General features: G+C 48.8%; 1 protein-coding gene across 4 annotated transcripts in view; it reads left to right on the top strand.

The window, feature by feature from the left end:
- The window catches only part of LOC117224316 (uncharacterized), a 75374-nt gene that overhangs the window by 51675 nt on the left and 8788 nt on the right, over positions 1-14911 (top strand). For all 4 annotated transcript variants that reach the window (XM_033477131.2, XM_033477132.2, XM_033477133.2 and 1 more), the window contains 5 exons: positions 8233-9128; positions 9445-9809; positions 10447-10923; positions 11762-12125; positions 13285-13481. In XM_033477131.2, coding sequence (XP_033333022.2) covers positions 8233-9128; positions 9445-9809; positions 10447-10923; positions 11762-12125; positions 13285-13481 — 2299 coding nt within the window. The remainder of the gene's footprint in view (positions 1-8232; positions 9129-9444; positions 9810-10446; positions 10924-11761; positions 12126-13284; positions 13482-14911) is intronic.

The following is a 14911-nucleotide window of genomic DNA, read 5'->3' as shown; positions in this document are numbered from 1 at the left end:
CCTAACAATTTATGAATAATAAATATACGAATTACAAGTGTCCAAAAAGAAAAAAGAACGGCCACTCCGTTTTCGGTCGACAGAAGCTCGCTCCAGTTTCCCGACTAAACGAGCAATTTTTTTTTTTAGAAAATTTGACGGGCCGCGGGACAAACAACATTTAACCAGTTGATCTGCGATAACATCCGCGCTCGGCCGCGCATGTAAATTACATCGCGAGAGCGTGCCGGTCACGATCGATATACGTTCGTTCCGCGGAACGTAACGTCGGAAAGTATTTGCCTGATCCGGGGATCCCGGGTCTGGAGCCCGTGTTCCGTCGTTCTTTCCTCTTGGAACCGCTTTTATGCCATTTCCCATCGAACGCAATTTCCTTTCAACGTGTGCTGAATCGGTTACGAGGCGAACGCGCGCAGTTACGGTTTAACGCGGCCGCGGGGACTCGACGGTTCCGCGAACGTTTTAAGGGCTGGCCGGTTCGTTTCGTTTCTAAGAAACGCGACGCGGCGATTCCGGCGGGAAAATTCGCCGATATCCCCGCGAACGAAGCGCATACAGTAATGTATCTCTAATTAACGCTCAGATTGTGCACAAAAATGAACAATTTGGGAAGAGGTGATGCGATTAATCGAGCCTTGCGGTTCGTTTTTACAGCTGTCGACAGTTTGTAACTATAAAAACGAGTCGCAAGGCTCGAATAATCGTATCTCCTCTCCACAAATTGTCCATTTTCGTGGACAATCTAAGCGTCAATTAGAGAGACATTACTGTACAGGTTGTCCCAAAAAAGTCTCGCAATCAGGAAATGACGGATTCCTCGGATCATTCGAAGCAACTTCTTCCTTTACGAAAATGTTCTCCGAGGCACCGTTGACGAGTTATTAACGAAAAACAGTGACCAATAAGAATCGAGTACGGCTGACGCGAGGCGGCCCAGCCAACCAGCGCACGAAGCCCAGTTCCGCTCATTGGCTCGGTCGCCGCGCGCCAGCCGAGCTCGCCTCTCATTGGTCACTGTTTTTCGTTGATAACTCGTTAACGGTGCCTCGGAGAACATTTTTGTAAAGGAAAAAGTTGCTTCGAATGACCCGAGGATCCCGCCACATTCGGGACACCCTGTATAATTGTTCCGACGTCGGGAGAAAAGTTCGACGCCGACAACGCCGTCCTTGTCCGCGGCGTCTTCGAGCAGCCGCCTGCTTTCAGGCACGTTCCGAGCGTTATCGTCCGCCCGCGTTTTAATGCGACCGTTACGGCTCTCATTATTCCGATTAATGGCGTCGATATTAATCCGCCCGAGTCGCGCGAAGGCCGCCGATGACGCAACCCCGTCCAAAAAGCGCTCCGACGAGGACAGGTGATGGTTGATACGCGGCCGGGTTTCTGCGTCAGCAGGCGACGCTCTCCCGTTTCGCACCGGCGACACCAAGAAATATTTATACGTTCGATATCGACGTTTAATGGACTGACTCGCCGGAGACCGTGTGCCGTCATCGTTTACACGCCGGCAGCGTGGCCGAGCCCTCCTAAAAGTAGAACTGCCCCCGCTGTCCCTATATTCGCGCAACCCGCGCTTTTCTCTGTCTACCACGGAAAACGCTCGCCACCGAAAAACCATGAAACAGCTGATGCAGAAATTGCCCGCGATTCTGCAGATGGGAATCGCATCGATAGGGATTTTTCTGGAGATTGTAGGGATTCCCGAGATTCTAGAGATCGGGGATCCGACTTTGCCCATTAAAAGATCACCGCGGCGACCGCAGGGGTGCCCCTGAAATGGCGATACGATCTTGTTGTTCCCATAAATTTTCAACGAGCCTGCCGCCGGGGCCTGGTTTCTAGATCAGGACGGCCAGCTGACGCAACCGGTCGCCCCATGGGACCCATCGTTACGCGAGGTTTCGCGGCAGGCGACGTAAATTAGCACGTTTTCACTCGAGACGTATCGCGAACCGACGCTGCCAAGAACCGAACCCTGTTGATCCTTCTCGATAGTGAAGCTTCAATCGGTTTATAAGGACAGGTAATCCGTTTGGAACAAGATAGATAGGTTCTTAAAAAATGCTGTGTTATGTGAAAGCAATTGTTGCAGCAATTTCTCCCTAATTCGCGCTCAGATTGCGCACGAAAAGAGACAATTTTAGAAGAGGAGGTGCGATTATAATTTTCAATTATAATTATATACTATAGTAATTAATATATGTGTAATTTTAATGTGTGATTAATAATATAATCAATATATATTCATTTTTATAATTAATAATGAATTATATAATATTGATATATTAATAATTAATGTATAATTAATATAAATATAAATTTATATGTAATAATATAATATAAAATTATAGCAAATATAAAAATACAACTAATAACAAATATCATAAAAAATATAACAAATTAAATAATATAATATAACATAGTATAATGCATAATATAATATTACAGTATACAATATAAAATTATAACATATACAAAAATATATCTTGCGAAATATACCACCTTCGAGACACCGTCTTCGTGCCTGATCTTCGGCAAGGTCTACCCGAAGTTCCCAAGCCCTAATTCACGAGGCACTTTGCATGCCGAAGAATTTACGTCGCGAACTTGCGTCTGCCGCCATTAAGGAAATTCACTGGCGCGGTATCGCCTCGCCGAAAACTTTCGGACAAGCTGGGAAAAGGGCGTCGGGTCGTTATCCCGCTACTTCTGCCGGCCATTGTTAGGAGAACTTGATGCACGGCCACACGGCGAGGACCCGGGACCACCTCGATCCCGCATCCTCGAACTCCGAACGATTAAGGTCAGCCAGACGTTACAACTATTTAGGAAACTGGTCCCCGAACTTTGATGAACCTCGCTCGTTCGGAACCTTGTCTCGGGCTAATGGGATCGCGCGCCGAGTCTCCCGAGGCTCTAAACGCGAGCTTGTTGGCCGTGCGCGGCCCCGATTCGTTTGAATTTGTGTCGCCGATCGAGGAGACCGAGTGCGAAGTGCTTCGGGGACTTCGAGTCCCTGGGATCCTGGGATTATCGAGTTCCGAGCTTTCGGGTCGCTGGAGTTTTGGAAGATCGAGCTTTTCAAATTCTAGAACATTCTTTCTAGGTATCCTGAGATTCTCTAGGGAGTTTTTATATGGATTTTGGAGCTTTGGAAGTCGAGCTTTCTGTGATTCCAGATCTCTGAGAACCTTGGCTTTTTCAATTCTGAGCTGTCGGGACTCTGAGACTTTTGGAAGCCCAGGCTTCTGGGATTCCAGATCTCCGAGAGCCTTGGCTTTTTCAATTCTGAGCTTTCGGAACTCTAGAATTTTAGAACTCCAGGCTTCTGGGATTCCAGATCTCCGAGAGTCTTGGCTTTTTCAATTCTGAGCTGTCGGGACTCTGAGACTTTTGGAGAGAAGCCCAGGCTTCTGAGATTCCAGTTCTCCGAGAGCCTTGGCTTTTTCAATTCTGAGCTTTCGGAACTCTAGAGTTTTGGAAGCCTAAGCTTCTGGGATTCAAGATCTCCGAGAACCTAGGCTTTTTCAATTCTGAGCTTTAGGAACTCTAGAGTTTTGGAAGCCTAAGCTTCTGGGATTCAAGATCTCCGAGAACCTAGGCTTTTTCAATTCTGAGCTTTAGGAACTCTAGAGTTTTGGAACTCCAGGCTTCTGGGATTCCAGATCTCCGAAAGCCTTGGCTTTTTCAATTCTGAGCTGTCGAGACTCTGGGGCTTTTGGAAGCTTAGGCTTCTGGGGCTCTAGGACTCTACAGACTGCTGATCTCTAAAACCATAGGTCTCTAGGACCATGTGTCCGGTGTCCTACACTTCTGGAAGCCTGGTCAAGCCTCAGGTCAGAGGAAGAAAGCCCCGGCACACATGCTCGACAACATAAATGCCAAATGCCAAATATCAGAATCTCGTATGCTAAAGTCTGTCGTAAGAAGATCGCCGGAAGTGTTCGAGTTTGGAGAGTGCGGAGGCCCTAATTGGATCCTCCATCCGCCGGCTAATTAGAGCTTTCGCGGTAATGTCTTCGGATAGGCGGTCGGCAGCCCCGCGTTCTAAGACCCGATGGATTCCAATTGCGGCAACCGGGCCCCAATTAGTAATTCAAGTGGCTGCGCTAACAACGAGATATCAGTCCGTGAATACGATGCGGTGATCCGCGAGCGGTTCGCGACGAGAGCTAAGTGTCCGCCCCGTATTCTCGTTTCGGCCGACTCGATTCCCGCGTGCGCTCGCTTATCGGCGTTACAGTAACCGCGGCCGGATTAAGTCGGATCGCAGAACGCTTATCGTTCCCTCAACTCTTGTCTGAGATTTACCGACGGCGCGTGGCCGCCACTCGAGCCGCATCCGTCCCGAGTGCGGTGCGTATTCGGCTGGAAATAGAACGGCGACCGGTTCCGTGGAATTCAGCGAAAATCTCGAGATCGTCGTGGGACCAGAAAAATCGAGGCGTCTTCGGGATTCGGGAACGTCAAGGCGAACCGCATTCAACAAGTTCGCCGGTGAAAACTAATCCCGCGGTCGGTGTTCCTCCCGGCAGAGCACGGCCGCCTCGTTTCGTGCGCAATATTCGCTTAATTAGCCACGAATTTAAATTCTCTGGCTCTCTCCGGTGGCGCCCGGCCGGCGATTCGTAATTGAATTTCTTCACGCAACATCCGCGGAGATTTATGGCAACGCCGACGCGGCCACGCGAGACCACCGCCGCGTTTCTACGCTCGAACGCCGGCGAAGTTCGACGCGATTTATCTCTCTTAACGACGTACGTACGTACGTACGATCCGGCGATTCTTCAATGCTGCGGAGAAAGTTCTACCGTGTCGGGATTAACAAGTTCTGGGATCCTAAGGGCCGCGAAACACTATCGCGCCGTTTCCGGTTCGGGTTTCGACGCGGTTCAATCCTATCGCGTTTGCATCGCTTTCAATTCTGAGCTGCCGGGATTCTGCAGTTCTGGAACTTTAGGTCTCTGTGATTCAAGATCTCCGAGAGTCTTGGCTTTTTCAATTCTGAGCTGCCGGGATTCCGGAGTTCTGGAACTCTAGGCCTCTGTGATTCAAAATCTCCGGGAGCCTTGGCGTTTTCAATTCTGAGCTTTCAGAACTCTAGAGTTTTGGAATTCTAAGCTTCTGGGATTCAAGGTCTCCGAGAGCCTTGGCTTTTTCAATTCTAAGCTTTCGGAACTCTAGAGTTTTGGAATTCTAATCTTCTGGGATTCAAGGTCTCCGAGAGCCTTGGCTTTTTCAATTCTAAGCTTTCGGAACTCTAGAGTTTTGGAATCCTAAGCTTCTGGGATTCAAGATCTCCGAGAGCCTTGGCTTTTTCAATTCTGAGCTGCCGGGATTCCGGAGTTCTGGAACTCTAGGCCTCTGTGATTCAAAATCTCCGGGAGCCTTGGCTTTTTCAATTCTAAGCTTTCGGAACTCTAGAGTTTTGGAATTCTAATCTTCTGGGATTCAAGGTCTCCGAGAGCCTTGGCTTTTTCAATTCTAAGCTTTCGGAACTCTAGAGTTTTGGAATTCTAATCTTCTGGGATTCAAGGTCTCCGAGAGCCTTGGCTTTTTCAATTCTAAGCTTTCGGAACTCTAGAGTTTTGGAATACTAAGCTTCTGGGATTCAAGATCTCCGAGAGCCTTGGCTTTTTCAATTCTGAGCTTTTGGAACTTCAGGCTTCTGGGATTCCAGATCTCCGAAAGCCTTGGCTTTGTCAATTCTGAGCCGTCGGGGCTCTGAGACTTCTGGAACCCTAGGCTTCTGGGGTTCCAGATCTCCAAGAGCCTTGGCTTTTTCAATTCTGAGCGTTTGGAACTCTAGAATTTTGGAACCTCGGGCTTCTAGGATTCCAGATCTCCGAAAGCCTTGGCTTTTTCAATTCTGAGCTTTCAGAACTCTACAGTTTTAGAATCCTAGGCTTTTTCAATTCCAAGCTACCTGGATACTGGCACTTTTGAAAGGCTATGCTTCTGGGACTCTCTAATAGCCTTGGCTTTCTCAATTATTCTGCCTATTTGTTGGAATAATTTTTACTTCTATATTCGAATAATAATGCGAATAATCGTTGACTGTTCTTATTTTTAAGTAACTGTGTAATAATATAACACACATGCATTGTGCATAAATAATGTGTATAAATACGCTTCGTACCGTTTCAGTATTCGCTGCTCTGTTGACGATACTGCATTTGATTACAGACTCGTTATTTTTACAACGACAACACGCGACGGCGACACTAATCGCATAAACGCGCGTCCTTATAGACATGAATCGTCGAATCTACGGCGGCTACCTTTGCACCCGTAGAACGATTATTTAGCTATGCAAGGATAATCATCTTATTCGAAAGTAACAAAAACTTGCCGATACATCATCTGAAAGAAAAAACAGTTAAATGGTAAAATTAACATGAAAGGAACTAGTCAATAAACTATGAGAAAAAGAACACTTTATCATTCAAATTGCTATCGTTATTGAAATCGATTGTTTTTCTGAATTAAAATACTGTGCAAATAAATGTTCATTCCAGCAATAGATTGCTTCTTATTCGAATATATTATATATAATATTATATATAGTATCTATTATTTATATTATATAAATATGTAATATTGTTATAATATTATATATATATATATATATATATATATATATATATATATATATATACTATTTATTATTCATATGATATGATATGATATAAATTATATGATAAAAATATATAATAATATGTTTCTGTTTTCACTAAAATTACAATTTAAATAGTCAATCCTCGCTACTTTTTTACTCGTCGTGACACAAAATACTGCCACTTCTCCATAACGAGTATACTCGTCGAAATAAACTCGTCAGCTAAAACTGATTAAAGACGTTTTTCCTCCAGAGATTCGTTCGACCTAATATTCAACGAACGCGCGGAACGCGGGGACGTCGAAATTTCCAGCTGGAAAATTTTAATCCATTCGATCGAAGCTCGAACCGGACCGACGACGGTTTAGTCGGCGCGGAAATGAGGAGGACGCGACCGACTTTCAGGGGCGATTTCGGCGCTCGACGGAGATCGTTCTCGTTAAATGTCCCCCGTTCGAACGGGGGAGCCCCATCAATCAGCCGCGCCGGGAACGAGCGAAATCTCGAAACAATAGAATCGACGGGAAACGCATCGATGATTTCCGTGACGCAGAGGATATCGCGACGAGATTGTGCGCGAAGCATCGTTCAAACGTCCGGGACGCAAATTGGATCGTTGTTCCGCTCCCCTGTCAAGGATTTCGTGTCCTACCGCCGAAAAACAACTGGAATTTGTTTTCCAGAGGGATTGATTCGTCGCTCGAGTGCGACTCGTACCGCGACCGATACCGAAATTTAAACCAGTCTTAATCCGCAACCGGATACCACGTGATTCTCTGTTGACTTAGCAATTTTGCAACGTGTCCGCGTAAAACTTGCACCTTACTTTCGAAGGTATTACTCAGATTGTCCGCAAAAATGGACAATTTGGGGAGACAAGATACGATTGTTCGAGCCTTGTTGCTCGTTTTTATACTCGTTGACAACCGGTAACTATAAAAAACGAGCCGCAAGGCTCGAACAATCGCTAAACAAAAATGGACAATTAGAGAAGAAGAGATACGATTATTCGAGCCTCGCGGCTCATTTTTATACTTGTTGACAACCGGTAACTATAAAAAACGAGCCGCAAGGCTCGAACAATCGCGTCTCCTCTCCCCAAATTGCCAACTTTCGCGCCCAATCCGAGCGTCAATTAGGAAGAATTTACTATACTCATCGGCTCTCGAATCGACGCAAATTGCGCTCTCCGCTGCACCAAAAAACTCTCCCGCGTTCCGATCTAATTTTATGGAAGCTCTCGAGACAACATCTCCCGCCCTTCTCATCATCGCAGCATCGTTTTCACCTTCGTCGTAGACGCCGCTCAATTTTTCCCTCGGGCGGAACGCGCGCGGTTCGGCGACGGCCGCTAACGCTTCGCGGCATCCGCCACAAAACAGCAAAGATTCAGCTCCGTAGACGCAAGTACAAGCCAGCCCATGAATTATTCATCCGGCATCCTTCACGCTCTACATAACCCGGCGGCGTCGTAAACACTCTTGTCAGCCTCTCGTAAGCTGAAAAACATCGGCGAACCGTTTCCGCGGCTCGCGAACAATGAACCTTGACCGAAGCCGCGCGAACATCTCTCGATCAAGGCGACGTTCTCAACGAGATCTCCGTTGTTACAGGCACACGGCGGTGGACGAGGGGTCGCCGGGGTCGGTGTCGAGAACTCTGCCGGCTCCTCAGGACCTGAGGGACCCTCTGGACGCGTCGCTGGACGCCCCGAGGAACATCGTTTTCCCATTAGACTCCGGCGAGCGCTTCTCCGGCATCCGCAGGTTCGATCTGCGAAGGCCGGACGCCGCTTTCCAATACTCGGAGAAAGCCGTGGGACCTTTGACCTTCGAGGTCCGCGACTCGTCGGCTGATCCCGCGATCTCCAGAAAACTCGCGCGGGACTCGCCCGACAGCTTGAAGCCGAAGCTCCGAGCCTCGGAGCGATCGAGCGACGCCGACGGCAAGGTGACCATCAAGCTCCCCCGCGAGGGGTCTAAGGCCGGGACGAGGGACCAAGGGGATTCTTCAGGGTCCTCTTCGAGCCCCGAGGACGCGACCGACCGCGAGATCGTCGAGGTCCGCAAGGACAGCGCCCTGTTCCTCGAGGAGCCCGAAGGCTTGCCGACGCTCCGCGAGATCCTCAAGTCGAGGGGCCCCAGGGTGATCAGGCCCAGGCGGGAGAGCAGCGGGTACGCCAGCAACCTGGGCACCTTCGACGAGGAGCGGCGCAGCTCGACGGCGGACGCGCTGCAGGATCTGTCCTTGTTCGTGAAGGATAGGCGCAGGTCCTCCGCCGGGCCGAAGCGCTTGAACTCGAAGTTGCTGGTCGGCAGGGCCGGGGACAGCCTCACCGAGGAAGCGGACGCGCTGCTGGACAGGATGCCGACTACGGAGCTGCACCGGAAGCTGTCCAGCGCGGGTCTAGACATGCCGAACATCGAGGAGGCGAAGGAGCTGAGGGACGAGCCGGCACCCAAGGACACCCCGAGCACCCTCTGCAGCCTGCTGGAGCGCGTCGGCGTCGGTGAGCTGAGATATTCGAGCCGCGCGTTTCCTGTTCTCGCGTTTCGAGCTTATTGGAAGCTTCTCGCGGAGCTTGCAACGAGCGAGCGAGAGAGAGAGAGAGAGAGAGAGAGAGAGAGAGAGGTTCCTCCAGCTTCGCCGGTCTCCGAAGCACCCCGATTCGCAATGTCCATTCAACCGAGTTTCCTCTCTTTTCTCAAGGCCTCTCTTTTCTCAAGTTTCCTCTCTTTCCGAGAACTTGTCTCGATGCCTCGTCGATGCCTTCGTCGTCGCTGAAAGTTCCGCGGACGATTTTATAGCGACGGTTCTGCCCGCAGAGGAGGCGCGATGCCCGCCGGAACGCGGCCCGGATCCCCGAGTGCCACCAAAATCGGACACCGAAACCCTCCAGGCGTCAAAGGGTTGCGTCACTCCTGAATACCGAGATCCATTCGTGGGCGGCAGCGTGGGATCGATCGATCCCGCCACGACCTGCCCTCAAACGAAGCCCACGAACCCGGCTCCTCAAAACCCGATAGTCTGCCTGGAGATTCCATCGAGCGATCGGGACATGGCGGCGGGGACCGGACTGACCCGGGATCGAACCGGGCTGAGCATCGACATCGAGAAGCTTCGGATCGACGGAACGTCGCCGGCGGCCGCCAAGGACGAGGAGTCGAAGAATCTTCCGCGAACGGTGAAGGTGTGCTAGAAATTATACAGGGAATTTTGGAAGATTCTTCTTCGGCTTGTAAAGAAGTATGGACAATTTGGGGAGAGGAGGAGATGGGATTATTGGAGCCATTTTTTTGTAGTTGACGATTGTCAACGATTGGGAAGACGAGGTGCAAGGCTCGAGTAATCGTATCTTTTCTCCCGAAATTGTCCATTTTTGTGTGCAATCTGAGCGAGAACTAGGGAGAATTTATTATTAACTTATTATTAACTTCTTCTTTGTTAATATTCGGAATTGATACTGGTAAATTATTTGACATAGATTGCGATTACATACCTTGAAATACGTCCTCAGGAACACCTATATATACATATACATATATACAACATATATACATTTATTATATGATAAAAGAGAGAACAGTAAAAAATATTTAAAAAATATATATATATATATACCTTTTTTTATATTTTTGATTGTCCGTTCTCTCTTTCGCGATACAAAAAATAGCTCTATAAAAATCAACGCGTGGGTCATTTAGAAACCTGCGTGGGTCAGCATTTGACCCGCGGGTCATAGGTTCGCCATCGCTGGTACACTCGGAGCTAAAAACCCCTGGCCCCTTCGACTTCTTTCAAGCAATAACCTTGACATGACCCAACAGGTGTACCAGCTGCTGTCCACCCAGTCGGAAGACAGGACCGACAGAGAATTGTACTTAGCGGACAGGAGGATATCCCTGCAGATATCGAAGCACGATGACCCGCAGCAGTCCATATTGTTGACAGACGAGTCCAAGGACGACTCGTCCGCGCAGCCAGGAAGCACGCTGACCCTCAGCACCAGCGTCTCCAGTGACATGAACACTGGTCTCTTCGCCGATATCACCGACGATTCGATAGCGAAGAAAGGGTCCGGGCCCTTGCTCGGGGAGCCAGCGACCGGACAAAGGTTCCTCGGCGACGCCGGCATCACGGTCAGGCCCATCTACCCTTACTGTCCCTATTCTCCGTATGGAAGTCCTCAAGGATCGCCCAGGAACCGGCGGAGACCGCTCAGGGAGAGCAGAAGGGTGTCCATCGACAACAGGCAGGGCGCTTTGCAGCTGAATCAATACAAGCTCTTGGACAACATTGGCCAGGTGCTTAGATATTTGGATACTTGGGACTGATTTTTTGGGCCCGGATGGGCTCGAACATCTTTTCAAACTTTTGCCGAAAAGGAGGATGTTTTGTAGATGTTTGAGGGACTAGAGTAATTTCTCTCAGAAATGTTTGAAGTTGGAATCGAAACGCGCAGATCTGAGAATACTTAATCTCTTTATTTTTTATTTTGTGTCATGATTGGGAGACGATTTGGTGGCCACGTGACACTATTCGGAGGCAATTCGTGGGCCACTTGTCACTATTCGAAGGCAGTCCGCCGAATCTTGGCACCCACGTAGCAATAAATTACATAGGCGCAGCACCAGCACCGCGAAATTCACGGGAACCCGAGATTTGGCATTTCCCGGAGAATCGCGATTGCTCAGAATAACGAAAGAAGTAAAATGTCGAAATTTTTAAACTAACAAAAAGTTTTCCAGCTCTTATAGAGCTGCTAATAATAATAACAGTTGTTTCATATCAGTTTGTAAAAGTAACAATAAGACATTTACTCTGATATTTATCAACAACGATTGTTATTGTAACAATTGCTGAAAGTAACACACAAATTAATGATCCGCCATTTTGTCGGACTCCGTAAATCTAGCGTTAACAAACCTAATAAGCTGAAACTGGTACACCAACGTTTTTATCTCTCTCCAATCTTCTCACTGCTTTCAGTTCCACTTACCCGCGTTGCCATAAAACCATAAAATCCGTGGTCCAGATAGTTTCAGTTCCTCGATCGCTCGAAAGATTTGCTCTCCGTTTCGTGGAACGGTTCCAGCAAAATTAGCAGTTGTCCGATCGCCTTAATTTCATTGTCGCCGGCAGGGCTCCTACGGCATCGTGAAATTGGCTTACAACGAGGAGGACGACACTCACTACGCGATGAAGATCCTCAGCAAGAAGAAGCTGATGAAGAAGGCGGGGATCTTCGGTAGAATGGCGCCGGGTAGGAAGGGCGCCGCGGACCCCCTGGCGAAGGTCTACAGGGAAATCGCGTTGCTGAAAAAATTGGATCACCCTAACGTCGTGAAGCTGGTCGAGGTTCTCGACGATCCGGACGAGGACAATCTCTATCTTGTTTTCGAGCTGGTTCAGAGGGGCGAGATACTTCAGATTCCCACCGAGAAGCCCCTGGACGAGGAGACTGCCAGGAAACACTTCAGGGACGTGGTGATGGGCGTCGAATATCGTAAGTCGTAAGCGATATCCCATCGTATCCCCCCTACGAAGCCTACGTTTTCTCATATTTTTCTTCGCGAAACCAATGTACTTTGATCCAATCCAATTTACCAGAATATTTCGAAGTCGAGCGGATACAATAATTTCTCCCAGGATTGCTCGGAGGTCGCGTGACGGAATTCGGTGGCAATTCGAAGGTAATTCGAAGGTAATTCGAAGTCAATTTGAAGGCCACGTGACACAATTCGAAGGTAATTCGAAAGCAATTCGGAGGAAATTCGGAGGAAATTCGGAGGCAATTCGAAAGCAATTCGAGGGCAATTCGAAGCCAATTCGAAGACAATTCAAAGGAAATTCGAAAGCAATTCGAAGGTAATTCGAAGGCAATTCGAAAGTAATTCGATAGTAATTCGAGGGCAATTCGAAGGCAATTCGAAGACAATTCGAAAGTAATTCGAAAGTAATTCGAGGGCAATTCGAAAGCAATTCGAAGGCAATTGAAAGGACATTCGAAGGCAATTCGAAAGCAATTCGAAAGGAATTCAAAGGGAATTCGAAGGCAATTCAAAGGCAATTCGAAAGCAATTCGGAGGAAATTCGAGGGCAATTAGAAGGCAATTCTAAGGCCACATGACACAATTCGGAGGCCATGTGACACGATTCGAAGGCAATTCGGAGGCCACATACCATGATTCGACAGACACGTATCTAGTACAGTAATTTCTCTCTAATTCGCGCCCGTCTATTCGATTATACGAACCGGTCCGAACATTCCAATCGCGTCGGACCAATTCGACTATGCGAATTCAAACGTTCGAATTCTAACAATCCAAATCGCACGATCAAAGTCCACCAGGCCAATTGCAATGTTCAATTCACAAACATTTTAAAATTATCATACCCTTAGCATCGAGTTAGCACTAAACTACACAGGCGTCGATCTAGCACAGCGAAATTCCCAGCAACCCGATATATGGCATTTCCGGGAGAAATTAGTGCGCCGCGCGCTAGCAGTACAATCTCGCATCTGTCCATCCGTCTCTCTTGTCGTTCGCTCCCATTTCACCTCTTCCATCACGCCGCGACTCGCGTCCTCTCATCGCCCAGCCGTGAACTATTCGCGCAGCCCGCGTTAATTAACTTTTCCGTTCCGGCGTTCGACGTTTCAGTGCACTACCAGCGGATAGTGCATCGCGACATAAAGCCTAGCAACCTGCTGGTGGACAGCGACGACCGGATCAAGATCGCCGATCTGGGAGTCAGCGCGGAATTGAGGGCGTCCGGAGAATTATTGTCTGGGCCAGCTGGTACACCGGCGTTCGCGGCACCCGAAACAACCACACCTGGCGCCCATTATTCCGGAACCGTGAGTACCATATTAAAACGGTCCTACGATCGATTCGTCGTCGGCCGACCGGCGCGCATTCGATTACGAAGAGCCGAATCGATCGGAAACCCGTCGGCATAACTTTCCGCGATTCGCGAATCGCTGATCCAGTACGACCGGTAATGGATCGAGAATTACAATAGTACACGCGCGGATTTCACGCGGTCGCGGCGAATCAGAAAATTCCCGGCGCGATTCGATGAAATCGTTTTATCATATGTGGGTGTACCGTTGTTCGCAAAATTCAGCGTACGCTCGAGCTGGCTACGGACGATTAGCGGGAAAATAAAGGAAAAAGGAAACATAAAATATTCGCAAAAATATCCGAATCGACTCGGGTGTACGCTGATTTTGCGAGCAACTGTACGCGGTTCGACGATCTCTCCTCGATAAAGGAAACGTGCCGGTGATCAACCGGAGGCACTCGAAAACTGATTACCAGAAATTTCGGCTGTTCGCGGAAGAGGTAACGCGAGGGGATCAATAAAATCGGCCACGCAACGCAAACTCATTTTATTCGACTGCGTGCGTCGCGCTTCGCTTTCATAGTAAATAACTCTGCAATTTACGCGAGCCGAGGCCGCGGGAAGAACGGTCCCGCGGGAAACGGGTTAATGCAGCGACGAGCTACGGGATCGGAATGTGAATTATTTATCAGCAAATTAACTTTCCGTTAGAGCGTCCATTATCGATGATTAATCAGAGAGCCGGATTGGCGCGATTGTGCGCGGTCGTGCTGGATTGTGGGAACGCCAACGAAATGCGTATTGTACAGGATGTCCCGAAATTATTGTTCTAGCGGGGATTGAGAGGTTCCAGAGATCATTTCAAGCAACTTTTTCCTTTACAAAAATTCTCTCCGCGGCTTCGTTTACGAGTTATTAAAGAAAAACACTGCCCAATGAGACATCGCGTACGGCCGACGCTCCGCCCTCGCGGTCAATGCAACGTCGCGCCGGCCATCTGACGCAGCGACAGTGGTCGCGCGGGCGGAGCGTCGACCGCGCTCGCCTCTCATTGGTCGCTGGTTTTTCGTTAATAACTCGCAAACGAAGCGACGGATTGAATTTTCGCTGAGGAAAAAGTTGCTCTAAATGACCTCGGGAACCCCTCGGTTCTCGGAAGTATCACAAATTTGGGGCTCGCCTCTCGAGTTGCCGCGTCGAATGCAGCGCTCCAGTGCATTAATAATAATAATATCGTCGGCGAAATTAACGTCGGCCGTAAACGTGCCTGCGCCGTTTCAAGTTTCATCTATCGCCGGTTTCCAGCGACCCGTCCACGTAGATAAAATCGTCTCGTCGATCTCGGAGAACGAGGGACAATCTTCGGGGCCCCGCGAAAGTTCGCGACATCGTCGACAGTTTCTTACAGCCGATCGAACGACGGCCGGGCTCTCCGCGTCGAAA

The sequence above is a fragment of the Megalopta genalis genome, chromosome 13 (assembly GCF_051020955.1).
Source record: "Megalopta genalis isolate 19385.01 chromosome 13, iyMegGena1_principal, whole genome shotgun sequence".
Lineage (NCBI taxonomy): Eukaryota > Metazoa > Arthropoda > Insecta > Hymenoptera > Halictidae > Megalopta > Megalopta genalis.
The sequence above is the reverse complement of the archived record's forward strand: the minus strand, read 5'-3'. Positions and strand labels throughout refer to the sequence as shown.